This window comes from Lolium rigidum, chromosome 1 (assembly GCF_022539505.1).
Source record: "Lolium rigidum isolate FL_2022 chromosome 1, APGP_CSIRO_Lrig_0.1, whole genome shotgun sequence".
Classification (NCBI taxonomy): Eukaryota; Viridiplantae; Streptophyta; class Magnoliopsida; order Poales; family Poaceae; genus Lolium; species Lolium rigidum.
Genome location: NC_061508.1, coordinates 359,583,786 through 359,597,639, shown reverse-complemented (window position 1 = coordinate 359,597,639; position 13,854 = coordinate 359,583,786). Strand labels below are relative to the sequence as shown.

At 43.1% G+C, this 13,854-nt stretch overlaps 5 protein-coding genes across 6 annotated transcripts; 2 read left to right on the top strand and 3 right to left on the bottom strand.

The window, feature by feature from the left end:
- Positions 1–752: 752 nt before the first annotated feature.
- On the top strand, positions 753–2,874 carry LOC124684717 (60S ribosomal protein L13-2-like). Its single transcript, XM_047218978.1, has 5 exons — positions 753–804; positions 991–1,118; positions 1,727–1,860; positions 2,199–2,357; positions 2,442–2,874. Exons 2-5 carry the CDS (start codon positions 1,010–1,012, stop codon positions 2,664–2,666), a joined length of 627 nt encoding a protein of 208 aa, XP_047074934.1. The 5' UTR covers positions 753–804; positions 991–1,009; the 3' UTR covers positions 2,667–2,874.
- A 1,955-nt stretch (positions 2,875–4,829) lies between these two features.
- Positions 4,830–6,944, top strand: LOC124702807 (acyl-CoA-binding domain-containing protein 1). The gene is made up of 4 exons (XM_047234983.1): positions 4,830–4,960; positions 5,706–5,823; positions 6,520–6,582; positions 6,695–6,944. Exons 1-4 carry the CDS (start codon positions 4,949–4,951, stop codon positions 6,778–6,780), a joined length of 279 nt encoding a protein of 92 aa, XP_047090939.1. The 5' UTR covers positions 4,830–4,948; the 3' UTR covers positions 6,781–6,944.
- A 280-nt stretch (positions 6,945–7,224) lies between these two features.
- Positions 7,225–7,861, bottom strand: LOC124702802. The gene has a single exon (XM_047234971.1). The coding sequence runs from the start codon at positions 7,859–7,861 to the stop codon at positions 7,286–7,288; it is 576 nt and encodes a 191-aa protein (XP_047090927.1). The 3' UTR covers positions 7,225–7,285.
- A 744-nt stretch (positions 7,862–8,605) lies between these two features.
- LOC124702793 lies at positions 8,606–10,272 on the bottom strand. The gene is made up of 6 exons (XM_047234962.1): positions 10,139–10,272; positions 9,857–10,042; positions 9,455–9,621; positions 9,194–9,278; positions 9,022–9,090; positions 8,606–8,942 (listed from the first exon to the last, which is right to left on the bottom strand). Exons 1-6 carry the CDS (start codon positions 10,232–10,234, stop codon positions 8,772–8,774), a joined length of 774 nt encoding a protein of 257 aa, XP_047090918.1. The 5' UTR covers positions 10,235–10,272; the 3' UTR covers positions 8,606–8,771.
- Positions 10,273–10,639: 367 nt separating this feature from the next.
- On the bottom strand, positions 10,640–13,765 carry LOC124684716. Of its 2 annotated transcripts, none has more exons than XM_047218976.1 (8): positions 13,486–13,765; positions 13,270–13,338; positions 13,074–13,103; positions 12,370–12,402; positions 12,142–12,212; positions 11,424–11,520; positions 11,002–11,094; positions 10,640–10,916 (listed from the first exon to the last, which is right to left on the bottom strand). In XM_047218976.1, the coding sequence occupies exons 1-8, from the start codon at positions 13,570–13,572 to the stop codon at positions 10,878–10,880; spliced, it is 519 nt and encodes a 172-aa protein (XP_047074932.1). In that variant the 5' UTR covers positions 13,573–13,765; the 3' UTR covers positions 10,640–10,877. The 2 variants fall into 2 exon arrangements, with proteins under 2 accessions (XP_047074932.1, XP_047074933.1); XM_047218977.1 differs by having other exon boundaries at positions 11,424–11,505; positions 13,486–13,756.
- Between the last annotated feature and the right edge of the window lie 89 nt (positions 13,766–13,854).

Genomic DNA, 13,854 nt, shown 5'->3' with positions numbered 1-13,854 from the left:
TCTACACCGAGCGATTTAAGATATGTGTAAATATGATGAATTATTCGTTGCTTTAAGATTTGTGTACACTAATCAGATGCTTCGGCCATTCAAACGGACGTTTGTTTTTTATAATGTTGGTAAATTATATTTGAGGTTCCGGTCCCGCGGTTCCAGTTCCATCAATTTGGTTCCGTCTAATTATCACCGTTAGATCGGGGCAGATAAACGGTTATTAAAAATGCCAATCACCCTAAAACTTGTATTTAATGTATAGACATGATTCTATAAAAACATAGATCCTTGGGAAAAACATTTATATCACATAAACGTTTTTGAAAAATATTATCAACAAATTATATTTATGGCTATCAACAACATAATATACTCGTAATAAGAATGTAAAAAGTAATAAAAACTACAATGGAAGATAAACAAAAGTCTGAAAATAAATAAAAACAAAAATAAAAAAATAATTTTAGAGACACAGATACAAAGGAAGGAAAAAAAATGATAATGTGCTGCCGGCCCATGATAAGGTAGGTAAATGACATCCATTGACCATATGCATACTGAATGAAAATAGAGAAGGATGGAGTTTAGGCAAAACAGGCCATCTGCTCCATGATCCTCGACCCAGTAGAACATATTCCGTAGGCTGGCCCACGACGAGGCCAGGCAGCGTCGGAGGATGAGAAGATCTCGGCCGTCCAATCTAGGGGTCGCTTATAAGCACGCATCCTAGACCAAACCCCGGCTCCTCCGTCGCCGCACTTCGTCCTCCGCCCCCGCCCCCGCCTCCGCTACGCCGCTGCCGTCGTGCAGGTTTGTTCGCTCCCTCGCTCGTCTCCTTCCCTTTCCCGGCCTGACGAAATCATCTCCTCTGTCCCGATGATGCGTTGCAAGCGCTGGATAAGCTGATTTTACTAGATCTTGCCCAGAGGAGATAACTTGCTGCATTGTTTTGTTCCTGTGTTGATGTGTTTGCCTCGGTGACGTGATCCTGTGCAGGTAAGCAAAAAGGGGCGAAATGGTGAAGCACAACAACGTTATCCCCAGCGGCAACTGTAAAAAAGATTGGCAGAGCCATGTCAAGACCTGGTTCAACCAGCCTGCCCGCAAGCTGAGGCGTCGCATTGGTGAGCAACCTCCCTTTTTCGTTGTATGCCTGTTTATCAGCCACACACTGATAATTGTGCATGTCATGTATTGCTTGGTGATAGCAGTCATGTTTGCCATGACAATAATTGTTAGAGTAATCCTGGTTAGTGAAATTTGAACCTGTTTCTTGACATGTATTAGCTTGAATAGGTTATTAGTCTGTCACACATTGCCATCATTTGATCTCTTTAGTTATTTATGCAATGCTCAGAAGTTATGTTTGCCCTGAAGTGAAGAAATGTATTCTTCTTCTGGCACCTGAATTCTCTATGTGTAGTATTTGTGTTTCTTTGTTGGCGAATATTTTTTGTTAATCAGCAGGCCAGTTAATTGTTTCCAGTAAACCCACCTGAACTTTTGTAACTGGAATCTACATACCCGCAATATGTCTGACCGCCATATGTCTGAAGTATGTCTGTTCAGTGCCATGTCAGTTTGCATTCCTTTTGAATTTCGGTATACATCTGATGCCCATGGAGTGGTATCTGCATTTGTTTGATTAGATGGGTACACTTGATCTTTAATAATGTGATTATGTGCAGTATCCCTAACCAGCCACCATCTAACATTTTTTATTTGTTTATAGCTCGTCAAAAGAAGGCTGTGAAGATCTTCCCTCGCCCTACCTCTGGCCCTCTTCGCCCCGTTGTGCAATGCCAGACTCTGAAGTACAACATGAAGGCAAGGGCTGGGAGAGGCTTTACCCTTGAGGAGCTGAAGGTGATGTGTTTCTTCCACATTGCTTCTTTGTTTAGTATTTCTTCTTTTCTGCATCAGTTGCTGTCATGCATGCTCTTGTTACACCGTTCTCTGATTCGAAATACTTGATTGTGCGTTCAGTGAGTACTTTATGCTAGTGATTGTTTGCTGTATTGACAGCTTTGACTATTCCCCTTAGATGATGCATTCAGGTTTTGCATGTACACTAGTGTTTTTAGCGTATTATCGGTGCGATCTGATTATTATCTATCAGGATGCTACTATGATTTTCCATGCATGATACTATTATGTAACATCTCTTATTGTTTTGCTGATGTTCTTTTATGCTGTAAGTGCAGGCAGCAGGAATCCCAAAGAAGCTTGCTCCTACCATTGGCATTTCTGTGGACCACCGTCGCAAGAACAAGTCACTTGAGGGTCTGCAGTCTAATGTTTCTAGGCTCAGGACCTACAAGGCCAACCTGGTTATCTTCCCAAGGCGTGCTCGCAAGGTCAAGGTATGTCTGCAGTTTCTTATTTGTGTACATTTATATTTTATATGATGTATTCTTCTGTTCATGATGTTTAAGCTCTTGTCTCAGGCTGGCGATTCTACCCCGGAAGAGCTTGCCAATGCCACCCAGGTCCACGGTGACTACATGCCAATTACTCGTGGTGAAAAGCGCTCCGTCGAGATCGTGAAGGTCACCAACGAGATGAAGGCATTCAACGCTTATGGCAAGCTCCGTGTTGAGAGGATGAACCAGCGGCAGCTTGGTGCCCGTCTGAAGAAGGCTGCTGAGGCAGAGAAGGAAGAGAAGAAGTGATACGATAATTTTGTTTCACCCTGCAGCTAGTGAATGTTATAAGCAATGACTTGTTCAGAATTTAGTTTTGGTGCTGGAAATAGAAGACCAGCGGATTGTGTTGATACCTGGTACTTTTTTGCATGCTCTGCTGTTCTATGACTTCAATGATTCCTATCCTTGTGCTGTTGTTGTATATCTTGTTAATCTCAGCTCTTCCTTCGATTTATTTTGAAACCATGCAGATTTGGATGCTTGCTCTTTATCTCTCAGTACTGTTGTTTATTTATATGACAGAAGAAGTTGTTGTGAAAATACTGATGACCATGTGTTTTGAATAAATTTCTGTTTGCATATCATTGTTGTTATGTATGGAAAATTTAAGTTAATTTCATGTTGAGACCATAGATGTTAGTTGCAGTTCGGAAATCATGTATATCTGTACTTTATAATACTGATGAGCATGCTTTGAATAAAGATATTGTTGTTGTTTCATCTGGACCATGTACGTTGTTTTGGAAGTTTGGACCATATATGCCCATTTATAGAATTATAGTTAGTTGCGTTTTGGACAATAGATGCATAGATTATGAACTGTCCTGATGGAATTCCTTTTTCCTACAAACGGAACTGATGACCCCCAGAAAATCTTTCTTTGTGGGGAGTATATTGTTGGCCAGGAAGCCAGGAGAAAGGAATGGTTAAACGCAGCGAACAATATGGCTGGACCGCCTGGACCATGGAATCAATGTGTTCTACGCTCAAGAGGGATGCCCGTCGTCTTTCACGAATTCGATTCTATACGGCTATCCCAGCAGCGAAGGCTGAAGTAGTTGCGGCCGTTCTTTCTGGCCTCAGCCAGATCGATCGCCTTCTTTGCATGTTGCAAGATGCTCATCAATCAATCACCCGATCGTTTCGACTTGCTAGCCAAGATCCGAGAGACAACATATCCTGTTGCGCCCACAGCTCCCATCCGTCCATCCACTCTGGCGCTATCGTGGCCCCGATACCATTGGTGGAGAAAGTCAAGTCGGTGTTTATGATACCGGTGGCGCAAGTACTATAGGTTGTGCAACCACTTGCAATGAATATGTCCGCTTTCATATTCTTGAGCAAACAGAAAATAACCATGTCTATACCGCCAAGAGCAATATTTTTTTTGAGAAATACAGTACAAACGCAGACGCTCACATACACGTGTATACGCTCATCCCTATGAACGCACACACGCACACCCTACCCCTATGAGCACCTTCGAAAGACTGAGCCGGCGGATTGAATCTTGAAATTGACCGAAGTCACCACATGCGAGAAAAAGATCTACACATGATAAGTACAGAAGTTATGAGGAGTTGTTGACCAGTCTTTTTTTTTGAAATAAGGCAAAAAAAAATTTATTCTTGGTTAGGCTGGTCATAGTGCCAGTATCTTAGGTAGTATCATATGTATTTTAGGCCCACAAAAATACTGATGTGTCATCTAATTAATTAGGAGAGATAAGATTAGAGTAATATAGGTGGATACTGTATCATAGCGCAGGTTACGAGAAAAGCTAATGCTAAATAAATCTTGTACACACATTTTGTATTGGGATTCTATAAAACAATAAACTTAGAAGATTATGATACTACTCTATAATACCGCCCACTATAGTAATAGTATCATAGATAAGTATCATATGCATACTACAATATGATACTATGCACTATGACCAACCTTAAGAAGAAGTTATCAGAGGTCTTACAAACCAAACAAACTTGAGATACAAGTACTCCGCACTCCTAGTCGTTTTTTGCTTAAAAAACCATTTGAAGTCATAGAAACAATACATTGGGTGGGTGGTTGTTAGTTGGTTTTAATTTTTATTATGGCATGATAGACACATCTACTAGTAATGTCAATGTTATTAAACTTCGGAGTAATTTTGGTCAACTATTTTCTTGTGTCCTCCATGTTTCCGTTCACATGAGCAGCTAGTGCAACAGAGCAATTGCTACACTCTAGTTTGCTCAATCTACAGATTATTATTCCGGCGCAAAAAGAAAACCTAGAGATTATGATATACATAAACTTTCGTTTCTGAAAATCAATACGAGGCCCTCTCTATAAAATGCTCCTGCAACAGAGGGACCTGTTCGTAATTACTGATCAAATAAGAGAGTTTAAGTGTTCAACGCTACACAAACACAATTCAAGGACTGCGCTATATAAGGATCTGAGATCGATCTGGTACTGTCATCGTCTCGGCATCATCGTTGAAACCAAGAAAAGAAGAAGAGATTAACTAAACCCTCCAAGCAATGGGTCTGCAGGTATACGGATCTCCCTAATCCCTCCCGAATCAGCATATAATTTTCTGAAGAAGAGATCTTGAAGTATCTCGTTTGGTTTCAATTCAGATTACCCATTGTTTTGTCTTTGGCGTGCATTTGATCCCGTTTACCAGTCATGTTTGATTGTTCTATCGCGGTCTACGATAGTGTGAGTTTGTGCGTCGTCCCGGAGATTTTCTCGTTAGACAGATCCAGGCTGGGAACGGAGCGCCGTTAGGCTTTGATTTTGTTAGAGATTTGTGTATTTTGCCAAGATCTGTTATATCAACTAGACTGTTCTTGTCCTCTCCAATCACAGCGAAAAAAAAACTAGCTAGACGGTTATTGTTGTGATTGACTTGTGGTGAGAGATCTGGACAGTAGATGGACTCGCCAAGATGATTTATGCAGAGCATTTGACTCTGTTCCGATGAATTCTTATGATCTTAGCTTCAGTGTTCTAAGTATTCATGCTATTGCAGAGGAAATGACATGCATCCAGACTGTCTTGTGTTTTGATGCTGCGTTTGAATCTCTGATCCACAGTTCCCTGCTAGTCATGTGTAATCTCCTCATTTTCCTTTTCTCGCCGAGTCTTTCTGGGAAAGTGCGTGAGGGGGATTAGGCCTGCTTTCTTCGTATAGAAACAATTTGTAGTAATTTAGATGCGTCCGAAAGGTTTGGACTGGGGACTATGTGGTTGTAGCTTGACTGAACAATGATTTGGAATCTATGTATGTCCCAGGAGGATTTCGAAGAGCACGCCGAGAAGGCGAAGACCTTGCCCGAGAGCACCACCAATGATGACAAGCTTATCCTCTATGGACTCTACAAGCAAGCCACCGTTGGGGATGTGAACACCCGTATGTATATTTGTTGACGCTAAGTAGATATTTTCCTTTATTCAGTATGCTGGACACTGTATAATGCTGCAATTCAATGCCGTCTAACATGATATCTTCAAAGCATCATGGAAAATTTTCAAATGCTTAGCTATTTTAGTGACTCGAGAGATCCAAATCCTACAAAAATGATTGACTGGAAACTGATGCCCGCAAGGCTAGAAATACAAAGGAATTTCTCTAGTAAGCAAGTGAAAACAAAAAAAAAAGAGGAAAAAGAAAAAGGCCAAGCCTACGTTTTACTGTATTTTCTTCCCTTTTGCCGCTTATACTTGAATTAGATCTTCAATTTTAATATTGCATATATAGGTTGGTCTCAAACAAACAAAAAGATAGTAGATAATAAGAGTCTGTCTAGTAATCTCCTTTTCGCTTATTCAGAATCTGTTTGTAATATATGTCTGAACTTCTTTGAGTTACTACTCCACAAAGTCATCATATACATTTGCTGACAAACTTTAACGCATCTGGCTGCTAATAAGTGTTCATATTCAGAGTGCTTGAGTTAATTCTCGATGTGACTTTAGTGGGGGCATTAACTCCACATATGAGCATGCTATCGTCCGCCTTACAGAATTTCGCCTGCGGTGTGAGTTTTGTGTTCATGATAGAGTGCGCCGTACTTGTACTTACTCCTTTTCTAATAATTTCCTGAAGCTAAACCTGGCGTATTCAACATGAGGGACAGAGCCAAATGGTGCGCATGGGAGGCTGTTAAAGGTCCATTTACTTTTCAAATCATTCTATCCTGTTACAACAACATCCTGTTGTCTACTCTAATACTCCTGCAGGACATCACCATTCGTTTCTAATATTTTCATGATATTTGCAGGCAAATCCAAGGAGGAAGCCATGAGCGACTACATCACCAAGGTGAAGCAGCTCCTGGAGGAGGCAGCTGCCGCAGGCACCTCTTAAATTTGGCCCAACCAGCTATTATTGGCTGAAACCTGTATGCTATCTTATTACGAGAACTATATTTGTTCTATCCACTGGGGATGTGAACCATGTACCTTCTTGATGTATTATTTCTCGCAATCTACTATCCGTTAAAATTCTACTAAATTATTATTTACCAAACATATCCCTGCCAGTGTACCGTGATAATTGCATATTTGCATGGTAAGGCAAACCAGTTCTAAACCAGCTCCTGCTGGATCACAACTCACAAGTACTGAATTTGCCTAGTTTTTACTGATAACTGATAAAAATCAGTACTCCCCTCACACCACCACAAAGTAAAGTAGTGGACTCTGAAGGCTAAAAGGGCAAGAAGTTCTTTTACGGATCGTATACTAGGTTAATATCACTGACTGCTAGTATGTACTGTATACTAGTTACATTCTTTGTACACATGCATCATTTCATCTCTAAATCTCATAAACCAATAGCCATGGTCTGTACTGAAGAGAAGCAAACATGTTCAGAAGTATTCATAGCCTAAGACTTTGCCACCTGAGAATAGGTTGAGACAGAGCAGGCATGCTGCCAGCAACACACCTGGAATCCACCAGTTGCCGCCGTCCTCTGAAAACATGGCGCACAGCACCAGGCAAAGCAGCAGCAACATGTAGAACCCCAGCCCAGAGCATGCCCAGTCACCGCCGTTGAAGCTGCCGCCACCATAGTAGCCCCGTTGAGGCGGGTAGTAGTATATTCCGGCGAAGTACACCACCACCAGCAGCAGGAGCGCCGCAACAACGATGTTCTGAATCAGGAGCATGACCAGCACTAGCACCACCGGCACGAGGACGACCTCCATCTGGTTGCCGAGGAGGACGATGGCGAGCAGCAGGAGCCCGGCAGCGAGGATGAAGACCATGGCATTGTCGGTCACGGTTTCCTGCACCTCGGTGACCAGCTCATACCACCCCATCAGGGTCTCGTTGTAGATGACCCACCCCAAGGCCAGTACCACCATGAGGGGTACCAATGGAGACGGCCCATGGCGGGATGGCCCCCACACAGCCGAGGTACCTGCAGATCCCCAGAAGCTCATGGCAGCCTCTTCTATCAGTCTACTCTCTATGCCACCTCTGATCTCGCACTAATAAGTAGTAGTAGGCTGGTTGTAGAAGATGGCAGATTAGCAATGCAGTTTATATCAGCTTCTTCTGGTTCCAACTAATTTTAACTACCTGACTATGTGCTGATGTCTAGGGGCCTACTTTAATCTGGTAGATGAACAAATCCTAGAGAAATATGGCATATACATTTGGGGGCTTGTAGGTCAGGTCATTGTCATACATGACTCAGATTATGCTTGGGGTTCAATAGGGGTTAACTATTCTTCTATTGCCTCCATTTCGGCATAAAAGCTGATTAAGCAGCCGAAAATGATGGCTGATATCATGAACTGGACCAGGGATTACATTACATGCATCAAGCTCGCAACCACACAAAACCATAGTGGTAGCAGTTATGGACTTCAGTACACCATTCCACTTATTATAATGGCTATCTAAGAGGGCGTGACAAAGCTTAGGTAATCCGCTGTACACAAAATTGCAGTCAAAAGTCGGTGAATTTTAGACATGGTTTCATCAGCCACAACTCACCAAAAGGGCCTTTTGCCTTTTGTATGGTTGTGGGCATATTTGTGCACGACAAGATGCATACCTTTCAATACCAACACCACACAGAATCCCATAACCATTTTACAGAAATCACCAGTGTATTGAGAGCAACATGACACTGGAAACAGTCTGGAAACTGGACTACCCTTCGAGGGAATAGCAGAATATGATCCAAGTAATGTCGGATTTGCAATTAGCCTCAAACAGAACATATTACATTTTACCCCTTCGTTATATATATATATCACTCGGAATGTTCTGTTAGATAGAGTACAGCAGCAATCGGCTGAGCTACTTGATGCACAGCCACAAACAAAATTTCTAATGAGAAGCCTATTGAAGGCCATACACAAGCAAAGCCCCTACTCCGGCGATGCCGATCACCAAACTAACGATCACCGTAAGAGGTGGCAGTGTACCGCCAATGGGCTTCCCGGACTCCGCATCGTATTTGACAAATCTCTTCATTGGCGCATTGCACTGGGGACAGCCGTACTCATCAGGCTGAAAGGAAGGAGAAAATTGCACATGTCAAAAAGCTGATCTCGCTAGTCATCTGAAGGAGAAACGTGTTTGATCTTACCTGCTCTTCAAAAGGCTTAGATAGAAAGTATATGTATCCACAATCAAGACAGATGTGTGTTGCTCTAGCCTGGAAATTGAATTCGGCATGTTATAAACATACATATCAAGGCCTAGAAGGGCTTTGCGGCGATAGAGAAACTATAAAGCGGCCAGGGCTCTCTTGATCTTACCTTCTGTGAATCAGATAGCTTTCGGCCAAACCGAGGGGGCGCCGGCCTCTTCGGCAGGCGCTTCACATCAACATTACCACCACCCCTGATGTCATCATAGAGAGTTGAGAATTTGTGTAAAAATGTGAGGATCGATGGAAACCCACTCCATCTTCCAGGGAAATTAGTAGTTTCTTAAAATTCAGACTTATAAGTACTGCCAGCTCCTGATCTCTGAACAAATTAACCATTCAGACAGCGAGGGGAAGTACAGGTGCGCACCTGCTCACTACGAAGTAGACAGAGTCTGGCTTTGCCTGGATGGCTGTCTTGGTGAAGCCCAGCTTGTCTGCCGGCCAGAGTTCATCTCCAAAGAAGCTGCTTGTGTAGAGCACTTGGTCACCTGACTTGAGCCCTGCTCTTGCTGCATTCCCTCCGGACTCCACAGCCTGCCATGATTTAATCCCAAACCAACCTATTTTAATCACAGTTGCTAATTGCAATCCTTCAGGGGTAATTTCCAGTTTAGCTCAGTTCATGCTTCAGCAAATGAAGCAGCTGTTCATTGTTTTTTAACTCATTGGATCAGTCAGGAAGTTGTTTTGATCAGATGTATGTTTCAAGAAAAGTAGGCAGAAGCAAACGTAGAGGAGATGGGAGGGGAGGGCGGCTGGTAGTACTGACGGTGATGATGACGCCACCGCCTGGCTTCTGGCCGAGGGCGAGGCCGAGCGGCTTGTCAACCTCCACCTCGATGTTCTTGGAGGCGCCGGCAGTCTTGGCGTTCACCTGCACGAGCCTCCGCCGTGCGCCGCCATTGAGCTGCCACCGCCTGTCCACCAAGGTCACCCCATGGAAGGCAGTCTTCTTCTGCACGATCACAAGAGACAAGAGTATCAACAACAAAAACCATAGGAAGGACGAAAGAATCAGTACGTGAAGAGGGAGACACAAAGCAGCACTCACAGCTGATGATGTTGAGAGGATGGAAGGGCGTGGTGAATGTTGAGCCCTGACGACGGAGCAGTGCTTGGAGGAGGAGGAGGAGAGCGTGGCAGCCATGGTGATGGGCTGCAGGGAGGATGGCTGCTGGTGGTGTGGAGGACGATGATGGGTGCCATTTGGATGGACATGCTGTGGCTAAGACAAGAGTGATGTTTGTGGTCTCAAAATCACAAGGTCCTGTGGAAACCACAGAGAGCATGTGCCTACTTTTCTTCAAGAAAAGCATACTAATTTTCTCTTTTCTGCCACTCGTAGTCTAGAGTTGACTTGAAGTTGGAATTTCAAATATACAAATGCGATAAATTGGAGGATAAATAGATGATCATTTGGTGTCCAAACTAACAAACGTTAATGGAGAACGGTGTAACCAGGACAGTGCACGTGTCATGTGAAGGACCACTAACGCAAGCATCAATTATGGGTGCTAAGCCTGCTAGGTGCAGGAAACGGGAGCCAAAGAAATACACAACCCAACAAACAGTAGCATATATTACTAGCAACCAATACAACGGCTACGTTTTGCAACTCAGAGGGTACAATGCAACATTTTTTTCATTACAAATCACACTATAATTCTATGTTACACAACAGCATTGGTTCCTGGGGGAGCATGATTGCTGAATCAGCTTCCACTCTACGACCACACAAAGCTACAGAGAGGTGTCTTTTGACTCCATTGAGTACCAGAGAAGCTTAATTGTCATTGTAGCTCCGACAGGCAGAACTTCCATCGCTCCAGCTGCGATAGAAGTGCCAAGAAATGGAATCAGAATGAGACGTATAATAAGAAGACAGCACAATAGAAACAGTGCTACAAGGAAAACCTTCTTGAGAGCATCTCTTGTGTCATTGAAATCTGCCACCCCTTCCTTCAAGTGTTCGATTCGGGCCTTCATGGCACTGTTCCTTTCTTCAGTCTGCATTATCGGTGATAGCAAAAAGCCAGTCAGAATTAACTTGAGATAATGATGAATCGGCTTTGTCTGCCCTTCTTAAGGTGATCGCCCTGTAACACTTACAGCGCCACAAATTTTGACAATAAGTGGGGCTCACTTCTAGCAACTAAATACCATGATGATGGTAAAGTCTTCGAGCTTTGGTGCAACGAACTAAAGTATTACTTAGTAAAAAATCAAGAAAATATGATTCAAAACCCACCATAGGGCATGGAGTAATGAAGGCTCAATTCAATGATAAACTTAATCACACCTATATTCTGGAAAAGTGACTTTTACATGGATAATACCTTCTCTAGTAAACCTTTCAGATATTCGATTTCTTCTTTCTTCTCCTTTGATATCCTTTCTTTAATGTCTTCAACGCTAGTCCTGTTAATGAGTGAGCTGTCATCCCAAGTAAACTACATCATCTGACTTTTAACAAACAGCAATAATTCAACAAAAATATGTGCAAAAGTCCCAGAAAAAGTTGTTCACACATTATATAGCTTTATAACTGAATGAGCTTTCATCCTGTTAATGAGTGAGCTGTCATCCCAAGTAAACTACATTGTCTGACTTTTAACAAGCAACAATAATTCATCAACAAAACATGTGCTAAATTTTCAGAAAGAAGTTATTCACACATTGGTAGGTTTGTAACTGAATGAGCTTTCATCTCAAATGAACTAGATGTGTAACTGTGAACGAAGGACAAATCAAGAAAAGCTGTGCTGGATTTCCAGAAAGAACATATTCATTTATTTATATACAGTAGGTTTGGGTATTGGGTAGTACAAAACAGAACCTTGACTGCAATTCCTAACCAGCTTATTTGTAACGTGTGGCGTATTTCTTAGAAAACTGAACATTATTTAGAACCCAGAAATTCCCCAACAAGGTCACAAATGCAAAAAAAAAAAAAAAACAGCTCTTACTGTGGCGTATTTCTTAGAAAACTGAACATTATTTAGAACCCAGAAATTCCCCAACAAGGTCACAAATGCAAAAAAAAACAGCTCTTACTTGTCTGCAGATAACACATCCAGATTTTGTTCTTCAACAAACTGATCTACCTTGTCAAGGACAGTAGCAACCTAAAACAATTGATAGTCATGGCATTAAACCTTCAAAATGCTTCCACAATCGCAACATTTATCGCAGGTGTTCAGAAGCTAGAAGCTAGTTATGTTGAGCCCAAAAGTACGCTGAGAATATATCAACATTGTGAGGAAGTATTGCACAAGAAATTACTTCTATTTCGTCGCAGAATTGCTGGAATCCCTCCTGCAGCATGAAGAGAAGGTATCACTTCAATAGATTGACATCAATATGCGCATGAAGAAACAAATAGATAAAAGAGCAGCATTAGGTTGAGCAGATATAATATAAGAGATATTAGCTTCACAGGTCAGCTGCATATGCCAGAAAAAATTAAGTCGCCCAAGTCTGCTCAAACTATCGTGACCAGGCACATGGAAATGGCACGGGAGACAGGCCAGAGATTGACAGAGTTGGCACTACTAGATATTAATTAATCTTCCACTGCAATACAGTAATAGCTCATCACTATTTATTTTTTCCCTCTGAATTGGTGTTTGAGCTAGCTCATCACTATGTTTTAACCTCTGAAGTGGTGTTTGAGCAGCCTAGACATTGAGTATGCCTTGTCTGCCTAAGGCACACATACAGTAGAATGAATAAAACATGTAATTGCACAGATTGCAAGTAGTACAACGCTATAGATAAAAGGACAAGAAAAGTATTGAATAATTCTGTTTCTGAAGTAAGACTGCCGCCAGTCAGCTAGCACCAAACAAATCTAGAGATGCATGGTTTTTTCAGCATATACAGGACTTGATGAGTCAAACTGCCACGGAGCATGTGTTAAACTCTGCTCGATGGAATCTTAAATCTCTGAATCGCACTAGAAACCAGCTTGGGCACAACAATTGTACCTCTATGTTTCCATGCAAAGACTTGATCACCTGAAAAAAATAGAAAGGAAACCAGATTTAAAAAAAAAAGTTCTAGCAGTGACAGTCAGATACAGACACAAAAACCCAAACTTGTAATGGCGTTTGAGTAGCACGTAGGGCAGAGATTGGCAGAGTTAGCAGTAACCGTGAACTAAGGAATGGTTAGAACACTCACATAGATGAACATTTGGTACAGGCGCTCCCTTTCGGCACCCGTGAACGATGGGAAAGCCTTGTTAACACCCTAAAATGCGAAAATAACGAGTCAATTTCATATCGAAAGCATGTACGGCCGACGAATCCCTTTCACATACAGGACCCGGGGATTCGAGTAGGCACGCGACAGGTCACAGGTGGGACCGGCGTCGCCGAGGGCAGGAAGGGGTTCTACCTCGCGGGAGAAGGCGGTGAGGAGGGAGCGAGCGGCCAGCTTGAAAGATCTGTCGAGGTTGCTGTACCTCCCCGTCGCGGTCGCCATCGGTGGTCAGCAAGGCCGGCCCGGTGCCTCCCCCGTCGCCGCCGCACCAAACGGTTGATAGGAGATGGGCCTCGAGACTCGGGATGCGCCGCCGCAGCCCGTGGTGACCGCCGAGGTCGCCCTGGTACAGGGAGGGAGCGGCGGAGATGGGCGCTGAGGGGAAGAGAGAGTGCGTCGCCGCTGGGGCGCCGTCGGCGGCCTATTCGAACTCGGGAGAGAGACTGTCAGGAGCGGCAGAGATGCGCATGGGCTTGGACGGATGGCCCAGCTTTGGAATTGGAA

What these genes read in the sequence shown, in the direction of transcription:
- LOC124702802 (XM_047234971.1), bottom strand. Translation starts at nt 7,861, where the DNA reads ATGAGCTTCTGGGGATCTGCAGGTACCTCGGCTGTGTGGGGGCCATCC.
- LOC124702807 (XM_047234983.1), top strand. An exon ending in CGTTGGGGATGTGAACACCC is followed by an intron (nt 5,824 to 6,519) that starts GTATGTATATTT and finishes AATTTCCTGAAG; the next exon opens with CTAAACCTGGCGTATTCAAC. An exon ending in CGCATGGGAGGCTGTTAAAG is followed by an intron (nt 6,583 to 6,694) that starts GTCCATTTACTT and finishes TGATATTTGCAG; the next exon opens with GCAAATCCAAGGAGGAAGCC.
- LOC124684716 (XM_047218976.1), bottom strand. Translation starts at nt 13,572, where the DNA reads ATGGCGACCGCGACGGGGAGGTACAGCAACCTCGACAGATCTTTCAAG. An exon ending in TGAAAGGTTTACTAGAGAAG is followed by an intron (nt 11,095 to 11,423) that starts GTATTATCCATG and finishes CCGATAATGCAG; the next exon opens with ACTGAAGAAAGGAACAGTGC. An exon ending in CAAGAGATGCTCTCAAGAAG is followed by an intron (nt 10,917 to 11,001) that starts GTTTTCCTTGTA and finishes CTTCTATCGCAG; the next exon opens with CTGGAGCGATGGAAGTTCTG.
- LOC124684717 (XM_047218978.1), top strand. Translation starts at nt 1,010, where the DNA reads ATGGTGAAGCACAACAACGTTATCCCCAGCGGCAACTGTAAAAAAGAT. An exon ending in TTACCCTTGAGGAGCTGAAG is followed by an intron (nt 1,861 to 2,198) that starts GTGATGTGTTTC and finishes CTGTAAGTGCAG; the next exon opens with GCAGCAGGAATCCCAAAGAA. An exon ending in GGCGTGCTCGCAAGGTCAAG is followed by an intron (nt 2,358 to 2,441) that starts GTATGTCTGCAG and finishes CTCTTGTCTCAG; the next exon opens with GCTGGCGATTCTACCCCGGA.
- LOC124702793 (XM_047234962.1), bottom strand. Translation starts at nt 10,234, where the DNA reads ATGGCTGCCACGCTCTCCTCCTCCTCCTCCAAGCACTGCTCCGTCGTC. An exon ending in GCGGTGGCGTCATCATCACC is followed by an intron (nt 9,622 to 9,856) that starts GTCAGTACTACC and finishes AAATCATGGCAG; the next exon opens with GCTGTGGAGTCCGGAGGGAA. An exon ending in AGCTATCTGATTCACAGAAG is followed by an intron (nt 9,091 to 9,193) that starts GTAAGATCAAGA and finishes TTCAATTTCCAG; the next exon opens with GCTAGAGCAACACACATCTG.